The 12,630-nt window shown below is 39.2% G+C and overlaps 2 protein-coding genes across 4 annotated transcripts in view; one reads left to right on the top strand and one right to left on the bottom strand.

Annotated features, from left to right (window-relative positions):
* LOC307130057 (TRPM8 channel-associated factor homolog) overlaps positions 1-12,630 on the bottom strand; it is a 360,060-nt gene that overhangs the window by 334,611 nt on the left and 12,819 nt on the right. Inside the window, exons 2-8 of one of the 3 annotated variants that reach the window (XR_013816999.1) lie at positions 11,700-12,446; positions 10,625-11,616; positions 10,444-10,538; positions 10,098-10,311; positions 9,763-10,002; positions 9,309-9,646; positions 8,559-9,095 (exon numbers count right to left, since the gene is read on the bottom strand). Coding sequence is in view for 2 of the 3 variants with exons in the window: in XM_079822918.1 (XP_079679044.1) it covers positions 8,832-9,095; positions 9,309-9,646; positions 9,763-10,002; positions 10,098-10,311; positions 10,444-10,538; positions 10,625-11,616; positions 11,700-12,316 (2,760 nt within the window). In the remaining variant the exon portion in view is untranslated. Of the gene's footprint in view, positions 1-8,210; positions 9,096-9,308; positions 9,647-9,762; positions 10,003-10,097; positions 10,312-10,443; positions 10,539-10,624; positions 11,617-11,699; positions 12,447-12,630 lie in introns of those variants that run through there. The other 2 variants (XM_079822918.1, XM_079822919.1) reach the window with 2 other exon arrangements.
* Positions 2,569-7,135, top strand: LOC307130832 (endonuclease domain-containing 1 protein-like). The gene is made up of 3 exons (XM_079824055.1): positions 2,569-2,920; positions 3,391-3,547; positions 6,517-7,135. The coding sequence occupies exons 1-3, from the start codon at positions 2,624-2,626 to the stop codon at positions 6,906-6,908; spliced, it is 846 nt and encodes a 281-aa protein (XP_079680181.1). The 5' UTR covers positions 2,569-2,623; the 3' UTR covers positions 6,909-7,135.

Here is a 12,630-nt window from a genome sequence, read left to right as displayed (position 1 = left end):
GTAACACGAGAATGAACCTCATTGGTTCTTGAGGAAGCTCAAACGTGCTGCGTAACACGAGAATGAACCTCATTGGTTCTTGCTGAAGCTCAAACGTGCTGCTTAACACGAGAATGAACCTCATTGGTTCTTGCTGAAGCTCAAATGTGCTGCGTAACACGAGAATGAACCTCATTGGTTCTTGCTGAAGCTCAAACGTGCTGCATAACACGAGAATGAACCTCATTGGTTCTTGCTGAAGCTCAAACGTGCTGCGTAACACGAGAATGAACCTCATTGGTTCTTGCTGAAGCTCAAACGTGCTGCTTAACACGAGAATGAACCTCATTGGCTCTTGAGGAAGCTCAAATGTGCTGCGTAACACGAGAATGAACCTCATTGGTTCTTGCTGAAGCTCAAACGTGCTGCTTAACACGAGAATGAACCTCATTGGTTCTTGCTGAAGCTCAAACGTGCTGCTTAACACGAGAATGAACCTCATTGGCTCTTGAGGAAGCTCAAATGTGCTGCGTAACACAAGAATGAACCTCATTGGTTCTTGAGGAAGCTCAAATGTGCTGCGTAACACCAGAATTAACCTCATTGGTTCTTGAGGAAGCTCAAATGTGCTGCGTAACACGAGAATTAACCTCATTGGTTCTTGAGGAAGCTCAAATGTGCTGCGTAACACGAGAATTAACCTCATTGGTTCTTGAGGAAGCTCAAATGTGCTGCGTAACACGAGAATTAACCTCATTGGTTCTCAAACGTGATACCACATTTCTACATGGCCTTACTGAATGCTGAAGCACTAATGTTTTAAAATTATCAGATGATCAATTTTAGTATAAAACACACACTATATATATATATATATATATATATATATATATAGGCTTTAAAAAGGCTTTTTTTTCCCTAGGTATTTATATATTCTGAAGGAATCTGAGGCCTAGGGCCATGCATAATATGCTGTATATATATATATATATATATATATATATATATATATATATATATATATATATATATATATATATATATATATATATATATATATATATATATATATATATATATATATATATATATATATATATATATATATATATATATATATATATATAGGCTTTAAAAAGGCTTTTTTCCCCTAGCTTTTTATATATTCTGAAGGAATCTGAGGCCTAGGGTGCTGCTGAGTTCTAATGCCACATAAAAATCTGTCATTATTCTGCCATCTAGTGTTAGCCACAACATGTACAACATGTAGCCTATACTATTCTGAAAAACACTAACTAGTATTAACCAGAAATGAATAATACTGGTCTTTTTTTTAATCCCAGTATTTAAATCCCCCCCCCAACACACATACACACACACACACACAATAATAATATACAATAACTGGGTAATAACTCTGATTTTCCTGATCCTACCACTAAACCTAACCTTAACCTATGTAGCTACCTTAAGTAATGTCTTGCACGTAAGTGAACATACTGTAAAATAAAAAAAATTAAAAATTAAATTACAAAAACTATAACTAAATTAGCATGAAAACAAAAAGTGTAAAAATAAAAGTTAATACAAAATATGAATCCATGCTTTAAATAATAAAATAAATAACACTGTTTAACACAACCTGCCATCTTTATTTCTTAAAACTTATATAATGTATTATTACTACATTTTTTTTATATTTCTTGCTTTAGTCCAGGGGGATATTAGAGCTCAAGCCACTCCATAATATGCCAAATGTGTTCACCTGTTCTCTTTTTGATATATTTAACAAGAAATTAAACATGCCCAAAATAAAAAAATAAAATAAGGTAGTTGTCCTTGATTTACCTTTGATGTGTAATGGGGAATGTGAACAGTAAGCACAAACTAGAGGGCACCAGTTGTAAGGCACATTTTCATTTGTTCATCAGAGCCTTTCTCGGGTTACATCAAGGTCAGACACCAGTGCTGTTCCCACAGGGTCACTTTTGAGTCATGGGAAACAAACACACTGACACACACAACCTTTGCTGAAAAACAAACAAGAATGCATACATACATACTTACATTTGTTTAAGTTTGTTTAAACCCATAACATAAATAAAGATTAAATCTGAGCGATTTCTGTCCCTTCATTGACAGCACGCAACTACCATTTTGACGCTTCAAAGCATCCATTAAGAGATCGTAAAACTAATCCAAATAAATTCAGCGGTTTCATCCATTTTTCTGAAGAGACTCAATCACTTTATATGATGAACAGATTGAATTTAGGATTTTATTCACATATAAACATTGAACAGTGACACATAAACAGAAGCTCAACTGTACTTGCTTGATGCGTATAAGGACAAACCTCATTGGTTCTTGCTGAAGCTCAAACGTGCTGCGTAACATGAGAATGAACCTCATTGGTTCTTGCTGAAGCTCAAACGTGCTGCGTAACATGAGAATGAACCTCATTGGTTTTTGCTGAAGCTCAAACGTAATTTCATTGTTATCAACTACTCCAAATGTTGCTAAATTTGGATCTACTTTGTAATCTTATTTTATCTGTGATGCCAACAGTCACGGGGAGTGAACACAGAGAGGAGTGATAAAGGAGAGCTCTAAGACGTGTCAGCTTTATTTAGCCTGTTGCATTATGGAGGTTTCTTTCATTCTGTGTGTCCTCACTGGCATGTTCTTGGGTCCAGCAGATGGACATGTAGTGGCTAACTTCTGGGATTCTCCTGATTGCATCAAGTTCTTCTACAAGGAAAAAGTTCCAGAGTTGGGAGCTTCCCAGCCGAATGCTGTCCGTTTATGTCAGCGCTTTCTAAACACATATCACTTCGCCACACTGTACGACACATACTACCGCACGGCTGTCTATTCTGCTTACATCTTTCAGGCAAGTAATGGTGGAGGCAGAGAGATGCGCTGGTTTGTAGAGCCACAGGTGAGTTACATTAATCTAGTGCCTTCAGAAGGTGTTGATTATTGTTGTGTTTGGTTTTTGCATTTTGTTTGTCACTTTAATAAAACAAGACATTTAAATTATGAATACACAAAAAATATATTTATATTTCTACTTTTCCATTTGAACTTGGGTTACTTTGTTTTCATAAATGTCAGATCACATGTTTTTTTAATAAAATAAAATAAAAATACTATACTGTATAATGTATTAATTACAATGTTTGTTGGCCAAAATATGTTTATCTTTTTAGTTATTGAGTTTTATTTTACTAAACAAATTTATAAAACAAAATAAAATATTATAATATAATAAAATATCACCCTGAGAAATATTTACTGGAGTAAAAAAAGGCATGTAATTCCAATTTAGTTTAAAATTTAAATTGGTATATTGACATTGTAATTTTGACATCTCTGGATTAAGCCATCAAAACAATGATGTTTTACTAGTTGGTGAATCCCACATGGTCCAGCGAAATGGAAGATGGGTATAAGCTGTCACAGCAGAACCCGAACATCTATCTGGGAGAGAAACAGGCTTTAAATGAAGACTACACAAACTCGGGATTTGACCGTGGTCACCTCAATCCCAACGGACATCATGCAGGTATAACCACTAATGAAGAATTAGCCTTCCCTCCTGTTGACCTTTTTAGGGACTGAGGCCATAGCAGTGTTTCCCACAGGATTTTGTGAGACTGTGGTTAGAGGACCTTGATCCCGCCACAAAAGTTTTTTTTGTAAATTTTAAAGTTAAATTCATCAATCTGGTGCACTTTGAAAGTTCAATATTAAGAGCTCCAAGTTACCCTTGTTCTGTGTGCAAATTTAACAAAGAAAAAAGTTGGTCAATTGACTTGTACCTGAACTGAAGGGGACACATTTTTAGGGGTACTTAACTTTTTTTAGTTGCGATATACAGTGTTTCAGTCTACATTACATTCACACTGGTGTGATTAGAATGTTATAATAATAATAATAATAATAATAATAATAATAATAATAATAATGACAGCCATATTGTAAAACAAATGCACTGTAAATTAAATGAAAAGGCTATTTTACTTTACGCTACAGTATGGAAATTATAATAATCTTGTTCTAATTTCTACACTTGCAAGAGAAAAACCCTAGAGCTTTTATTTTGACGGAAACTGCAGTTGAGCTTTTATTTTGGCGGAAAACAAAATTTTGGTTCATTACGAAACTATTGCAGGACCAGTGTTGGGTAAGTTACTCTAAAAAAGTAATCAATTACTAGTTACTAATTTACATCTATATCAACCTTGAGTAATTCAAGGATAGACATGAAACGGCTCTTTTAATTCATTCAAATAAATAATATAAAACAACATAAATTATTCTTATTAACTGACCAAAGTATTACAAATGTAAAATGGATACATAAAAACACGCATTTTAAAGTTAGACTTTAAATTTTGATATTGATTCCACTATTGTATATAATTGTTCTACAGTCTATACACAATATTTAGTTCAATTACATCCGAAGTAACTGTATTTAAAGGTTCCATGGCATGAAATTTTCATTTTATGAGGTTTTTCAACATTCATATGAGTTCCCCTAGCCTGAATATTGTCCCCAAGTGGATAGAAATGTTGATCGGTGTAAACCGAGTTCTGGCTGTCTTTCTCTGCCTTTGAGAAAATGACAGCCCAGACGAGCTGATCTTGAATTTTCCTATTATGACGTCATAACAGGAACAGTTACCTCCCTTTCCTCTGCCCAGAGAATTTGGCACGCCCATGTGAGCGCCATATTTGTTTGTCCCAGAGAGATCATGGCTTGTGAACGAGTGAATGCTGGCAGTTTCTCAGTGTTTGGATGTACAAATGAAAACAGAAGTCTTTTTTCAGTTCCTTCTGATCTGTGATCAGTGATTTCTGATGTGTAGCTAATTATTCAAGTTCACACAGAACTTTATTATTCGTGCTGCGGCTTCTCTCTCCTGACAGAACAGTGTTTTCGTGTTTTCTATCTTGTGAGTCAGTGTTTTTGTACATCCTCTTCGCGTCTATTTGTTCTGAAATGTGCATACAGTCGTGAGTTTCTGTTCAACATCGGCAGAGCCACATCTTTAGAGACAAACCTCATGCATGCCGAAGCTCGGACTGCACTGGCCGGTCGGCCTTTAACATCACCGACCCCCAGTACTGCATCTGGCCCACAGCGGAGGCACAGCGGAGGCACCAAACGCACCAAACACGGTAAGCGTGAGAGTCTCCGGGCTAGCTAGCCTAGCCCCACAATAAACTGGATTACATTCGGTTACTGCTGTTGTGTCTTTGTTTGCGCTGTGTACTCAATGCACTGACGCTTTTCATATGATAGGAAAATATCTAAAAATAATCAACACTTACTCGTAACTCGTTCATCTCCTGTAATGGTATATTACATGTGTTACAAAGTTGGTAATAAGGAGGAAGAAGACTTGGCGTGACTGGGACTCGTGTTTATTCAGAGCTCTCAGATACAAACAAAATAAACTCGGGCTGACAGCGCTCTCACAACTCAGTAGTTACAATATATAACTTTGTTAGCAATCGCTCCGTCTCTGGTCCATTGATGTCCGGTTCACGAACGAATCGTTCTTTTGAACCGGTTCTTTTTAGTGAACCGGTCGACCCAGTTCACCAAATCGGACTGAATCGTTCTAAACGGTTCGCGTCTCGAGTCAGCGCTGATCCATCATTTACTAAAGTTACTAACTTTCTGACATGAGTGACAGTCCCTCCGACTAGAAATAAACTAATAATCTGAAGTATATGCTAGTAACTACAACAGTTCACTGAACTGAGACGTGCTGAGAGAACTGATGAGAAGTGACATCCGTCTCTGTGCCCAAGCCTGCAGCACTCCTGTCAGAAACTGAAGCTTCCGCGCCTCGACCCCCCCCCCCCCCCCCTTCAACTCTGGTCAGCGGAAGTCAATGATTTTGCGACGTCCATATTTTTTTACGGTCTATGCTTGTGCCTCGTAGACCTCGTTAAACCACGCCCCCTCCGCTCATTTCAAATGCAAAGATGTCAGCCAATCACAACAGTGGGCGTTTTAACTGAAGTCTCACAGCAGACACTCCCCTTGAAACAGGGCACTCAGCCAGAGGGCAAACATCAGTATAGAAAAAATGCCTTTTATTTCTAAATTATGATATTTTATGATGTAAAAATCATACTAACAATATAAGTACACCTCAGAATACATTATAAAATAAAATAAAAATCCATGCCATGGGACCTTTAAATTACAGAAGAAATAAGAGTAATCCCTTACTTTACTTTTTCAAGGGAAAAGTATTTAAATTACAGTAGCTAATTACTTAGTAACTAGTTACACCCAACACTGGGCAGGACAGATTACACTATGGTGGGCCGCACCAGTCTAGAATCTAAATAATGAACGGGAAACACTGCATAGTTTCAGATAGAGGTACTCTTGTGGACATTTGTATGCATAATAAAATGGTTTTCCTGGAGGACAACATCCTAAAATCACCACAAAAGTTAATTTTTTTTCTTTCTTTTATCTCTTTTATCATTGCTGCTTCCTGCTAGTTACAAGTCGTAATGCCACCTTTACCCTGACTAATGTGGTGCCTCAAAACCCAACGCTGAACCAGAACGCTTGGAACAAACATGAGTCTAAACTGACCAGCTTGTTTAATGCAAACTGTCATCAGGCTTATGTGCTGGTTGGTGCCATCCCTTCTTCTAACAACTGGATCATCAAAAACAACGTCAAAAGGGTGAACATCCCAGAGTACATCTGGAACGCGTACTGCTGCGTCGATCAAAATGGCCGCCCCATCCTAAGCGGCGCTGCGACTGCCCTCAACACAGAGTTGAATGTTGTTGTGGAACGCAGCCTAGATGAGATGGTCAACTTCCTTCAGCAATTCTCTGATGCACCAGTGGATGAGCTGTTCAGCGGCCAATGCAGAGCTTAGATTAACACATTCAAATAAACTTTAGCAATAAGGCTTATTTCTGTATTTTCAAATCAAATTAACATTACGCACCACTCAGTGTCTTTTAAGATAATATATCTGATTTATTCTCTTGGATAAGAAAGGAAAATACACCAATACAATTCCATTGCCATACTGATACACTGAAAGAAATCATATTTTTACTGCTTGTTAAAATTGCTTGATTAAAATGAGCTAAAGCAACACAATTGCTATACATTTTGTCCTAACTTAATTTGATTGTGTTCAATCCACTTAAATATACGTCAAATTGAAGTTTACTTAATCCGTTTGTGTTGAGATTACATGAATGATTTGTGTTGCATTAACTGAAACTGGGCGGGGCTTGTTAGTTCCCAGCATGCTTTGCATATATGGCTAAATCAAGAGAGTAAATGTTATTTTATAAGCAAAAGTGTTATTTTATGTATTTTTTGAGCAAGATGAGAAAGGGGGAGACTTGATTGTGTTTAATATTCAATTATGTTGGAATTATTAGAAACATTTAAATTGCAGTGGGTTACCGTTGTGGAGAAGAGTGACTGAAGTGATGTGTGGCCAAGTATGGTGACCCATACTTGGAATTTGTTCTCTGCATTTAACCCATTCAAGTGCACACACACACACACACACACACACACACACACACACACACACACACACACACACACACACACACACACACACACACACACACACACACACACACACACTCATCGTGAATACCCACCCAGAGCAGTGGGCAGCCATATTGCTGCAGCGCCCAGGGAGCCGTTGGGTACCTTGCTCAAGGATCTCACCTCAATCGTGGTATTGAGGGTGGAGGAGAGCGCTGGTTATTCACCCCCCACCGACAATTCCTGCCAGACACGAGATTCGAACCCGCAATCGACTCTCTAACCATTAGGCCACGACTGCCCCGTGGAGTGGAGCATTTGCTTAGGCTGTGGACTATACAACTATGTCATAAATGTTTTGCTGAATGAGCTTTTAATGCTTAGCATTAAAGATGTTAATGTGTGCTATTACTAGCTAGCTAAAAGTTTGTCAACTAGCTAGTGCAGTATTATAATTCAGTCGTGTAACATGATTAAAACATGAAATTGAAGTGGATGAATGAATATATGAAATTGAAAGCCTGAATCATGTCAGGGAGCTGTATAAAATTCACTTTGAGACTACTTAATGGGTCACTTAAAATGTAATCAAACATGTACAAATGATTTGTTTGTTTCACTTAATTGATTCACGTAGGACCGATGTACACAATCGGTTTTCCGATTTTCCCAGTGTAGTCTTTTAATTTTAGTACATAAATGTTTTAGTATTTATTATATATGTTGTGTTCTTTCCATGCATTTTCAGGTTACTTAACCTTAGCCCACTTAGCCTATAACCACATTTGATTAAAATGAATAATATTCAGAATATTTCAAATGATATTTATAAATGTATATGCCTCATATTGATAGGAATCCATTTCTTATCTACACACTTATTAATCAAAATGAAAAGCATGAATATAACAATGCCCATGAAACTCAAGGTAAGCATATATACTTATATCCTTTATACTTAAAGGTGCTCAAAGCGATGTCACACGTTTTTTAGGCTAAAATTTTTTTTGACAAGAATGATTTCCAACCCCAAATCATTATTGTCGACTATTGGCTGGAGCACTGTTTGTTGTGCTTCGCAGTCTAGACTGCCCAGGTTTGTGGAGCTTAGGCGGTCTACAGAGACCGTGTTTTTTTAGAGTGTTCAGGGGACAGGCAGCTAGCGGATAGCGAGGAGATGTTTGCTGTATGTGACAAAAAATGTTTTGGCCTATAAAACGCGTGATATCGCTTAGAGTACCTTTACTCTCACCCCTCAATTACATTAAAACGGTCTCTCTACATTTTAAATGCTATCTGAGACGTTCTTATGCGTACTGGTCATAGGATGGTCACTCCACTCAGGGAGGTGAGAGATCTTCTCTTCTGTGCTGGGCTGGATGGGCCAACCCCACGCTTTGAAGAAGGGGGACAAATTCAGGTTGACCACCTTGGAGAAGGTCTCAGCATATAGATTAATCTTGCCTGCATTGTCATTTGGCACTCCATTCATAGTATGGTAGGCAGTAAAAACCTTCTTAAAAGCATCCCAGCCAAATTTTTCCTGAAGCTGGAAAAAATAGAAAGATGATGGAAGATTACACAATCTTCCATTACCCCCCCCCCCCCCCCCCCCCACACACACACACAAATAATCCATTATTTTAAACACTCCTAGAAAAATGACAATACTGGCAATGGTGATGTACAACATGATGCACACCAAAAATGTACATTATCAAACAATTTTTAAAAACACATGTTTTCAGTCAGTCTGACTTACCTGCATGTAAGTCTCAAATGCCGTCCACTTACTCCAGGTTTTTAAATCCTTACCGCCGCTGTGATACATCTTGGCTCGAGCCTGGCGTTTCTCTAGAGTCATGTCTGGATGAGCATTAGCTCTATTCAATCGCAGCACTTCCTCATGTACGTACACTGACCACAGGTTGCAGGTGCACTCAGTGGTGTGTGGAGGGAACTCCCAAACTCCACGCTGCTGGTTATGACCCAACTCGTGAATGGGTCCCCAAAGACCACATTTATAGGCGTTCTCTATGTTTATTAGTTCTGGGGCAGAGCTGGAGAGCATCATGATGGGATATCCAGCATGCATGAAACCTGAGGGGGGAAAAGGAGGAACTGCATTATTGTCAATATTACGAGAATATAATTGATAATAATGGCATTCTGTTGTAATAGTAATGGTTCTTTATCCCAGCAATAGTACCCCTGACCGTGAGAGATCTGAACATCTGCAACAAACCGCTCTTTGCGGGGCAACTTGGCAGGCCTTGCTGCAAGATCAGTTACACTTCTCATTATGGTATCCCAGAGTGCAGCCACCTTATCAGGGCGGGCCAGATTCCTTATAAATTCTGATTCTAATGTGATGATGATATTCTCAAACTCAAGTTCTGCCCAGGGGGCAGGTGCCGAACGGATCCTGCTCACCCAGTCAGCTACACTTGTCTTCCCTGAGGGACAAAAACAAGTTTTACCATATACCTTTAAACGTTCTGAATAGAAACCTTACTGTGATGCTCACTGAATATTAATCCGGAATTCTTACCAGATTTGAAGTATGGAGCCTGTACCGAGACCTGCACGACAAATTCCACCTCATCCACTTTGCTCTGGGGGGGTGCTATTATGTAGATGAGCCCTCCCCACAGATTCCAGACCTGGACCATTTCTTTGTCCAAGGGGAATCGCTCATGGACCACAGGAGCCCGTTTCAGGATGTTTGCTCCACCAATGTTATCTGTCTGGCAACCAAGCTGCACCTACATAGAGTATCTCCTCAAGTTAATAACATGTTCTTCAAGCCCTATGAGCAATAACTTTGTATCTAGAATGACAAGTATATTACATACAGCACTATTCCTCGATTGGAAACATGTAATGTATAGACTTACCTGCCAATTTTTCCCAACGATCTCAGTAGGTACTGCTATGTACGTCTTCATACCAGGAGAAAGATATAAGCCTGTGCTTATCCATTCTTCACAACCTGAAACAAGTAATTTTATAGTACTCAAAATTGTAAAACTTAGAAATAACACTTTCCTCCTACTTTTGGCAAGAAACCGTTCATACCTGCAGTGTTTGCACTGGTCCAAACTCTTGCATTAGACACAGTGGGCATGTTGGGTCTGTCCTTGATGATGTATGGAAGAAGGGCATCAGGATTAGGTGACACTTTGTATAACTCAGTCCCAACGTGGAGCATCAGGTGGTCTTTGGCACTTTCAACAGGACATTGACTGCCCACCTGTGGAACGCCTACCTCCTTCACTATGTCACTAAGAAATGCTACCACTGAAGTGTAGGCGGAACTGTCATGAGAACGCATATGAAGGTAACTGGCACAGTCGCTGCCCAGTTGCTTCAAGCAGCCCTGTTCACGATCAGTTAGTTCTTTCCCCAGGCTTACATGTTCAGCAAACCGATGCAGCATGTTACGAAAGTGGTACCCCTCTCTACAACTCTGTTCTATTTCTGGGGCCTTATATAACCCTCCACACAAGGTGTTGCCTAAAAGACACAATCCCATCCTGTTAAGAATGTGATTTCCTGGGTATTCGGTCATCACATTGGAGCCACAGTGGGTCTGGGCCCAATACCAGGCATGACCCCCAATCAGAAGACCTCCACCTTCAGCAACAAATTCTTGGATCTCTGCACACTGGGCATCACTGTAGGAAGTGCAGACATAGACACTTAGATCTTCTCTCAAGCCAGTCAACTTGCAATCTAAACCTGATTTGCTCAGTACCGCTTTGGCTGCTTTGAGACTAGGTAGGATCCCAATAACACCCTTACGACCCTCATCAAGCCACTTGATAGCATTGATCATGAATGTGGACAGAGAGTCCCGGCCCATGTAGCCTTCATGGGATACCAGAATTACTCTGCCTTGTCCATAATAGGCACCAGCAATGAATGCTTTTCCAGCCGGAGTGACTGCAATGGGAAATGCTAATGGTCCGTGCACCATCACCTCAGATGCTATTGCCTCTGCTTGGGTGTCAAACTCGGACACACCTTGTAGCAGGAACTTTAGATCATCTTTGAAGTATTTGCCTTTTCTGAAAAAGACAATTAAAACAGATGGTGAAATGTATGGTTTGTTAAAGAATAGGTAAAATGCTAAAATATATGCTGAACTTACGATACAGAAAGCCAATTAGAAGGGATATTTCTTGGAACAGGGAATTTGCCAACTTCTCCTGGGTTTTCAAAGAAGTAAATTCCTGCCACACTGCACACTTTGTTTCCTGGGAAGTTCTTTATAGTGTTTTCTTGTGGATGGTTATGAGACCAACTCCAGGCTTGGCCAGCAATGATCAAACCACCTCCAGCTTTGAGGAAAGCAATCAGTTCCTTTGCACAGGTCTCGACACTGTAAGCATCTGTGATATATATAGCTAATCCATTCCGAAAGTCTCCTAGCTCTGTCTTGTTAGGCCAGTGGTTCAAGTTTTCAGCTACTGAACGTAAACTCTTCTTAATCCCTACAATGCGGGCATCACCGGTACATGGCATGAGCCACATTAGGGCATTCTCTATGAGGCCAGGAAAGCGTGTTAGATATTGCTCATGTCCCAACACCACTATACGTCCCTGACCGTAATGAGATGCAGCCATCAGCACCTGACCTTTTGGATTCATGGCAAGTGGAAAGGCATGTTCACCTATTAGTACAAGCTCACTAGGCACTGATTTCCCTTCGAAATCAAGCTCCTGCAGCCCATACATGAGTGTGTAGTAGTCCTGTTCATGTGCCATGGTGGATTAGTTCTGTTTAGTAATTCAATTCCAATCAAACACTCTTAACTAACAGTCCGTTTTACAGGGTCTGAACACTGGGTTTGTTCAACCAGAGCTTGTGCATGCAGAAAAATGATACCGATCAGTCCTACACAAAGACAGAAAATGAAGAAAAAAAATTAAAATGTATGAATTACATTTAAAGTCCCTGTAAAGGCAATTCTGAGATTTTTTTCTAAACACATTATAAATGTTAGAAATGTATTGCTGAAACAAATGACAAAGACTGTGAACTAAGTAGTACTGAATTCAGAAGTTAGACCGTTAAACAG

The sequence above is a fragment of the Gobio gobio genome, assembly GCF_949357685.1.
Source record: "Gobio gobio genome assembly, chromosome: 8".
Classification (NCBI taxonomy): Eukaryota; Metazoa; Chordata; class Actinopteri; order Cypriniformes; family Gobionidae; genus Gobio; species Gobio gobio.
This window is presented reverse-complemented; position numbering and strand designations above follow the sequence as displayed.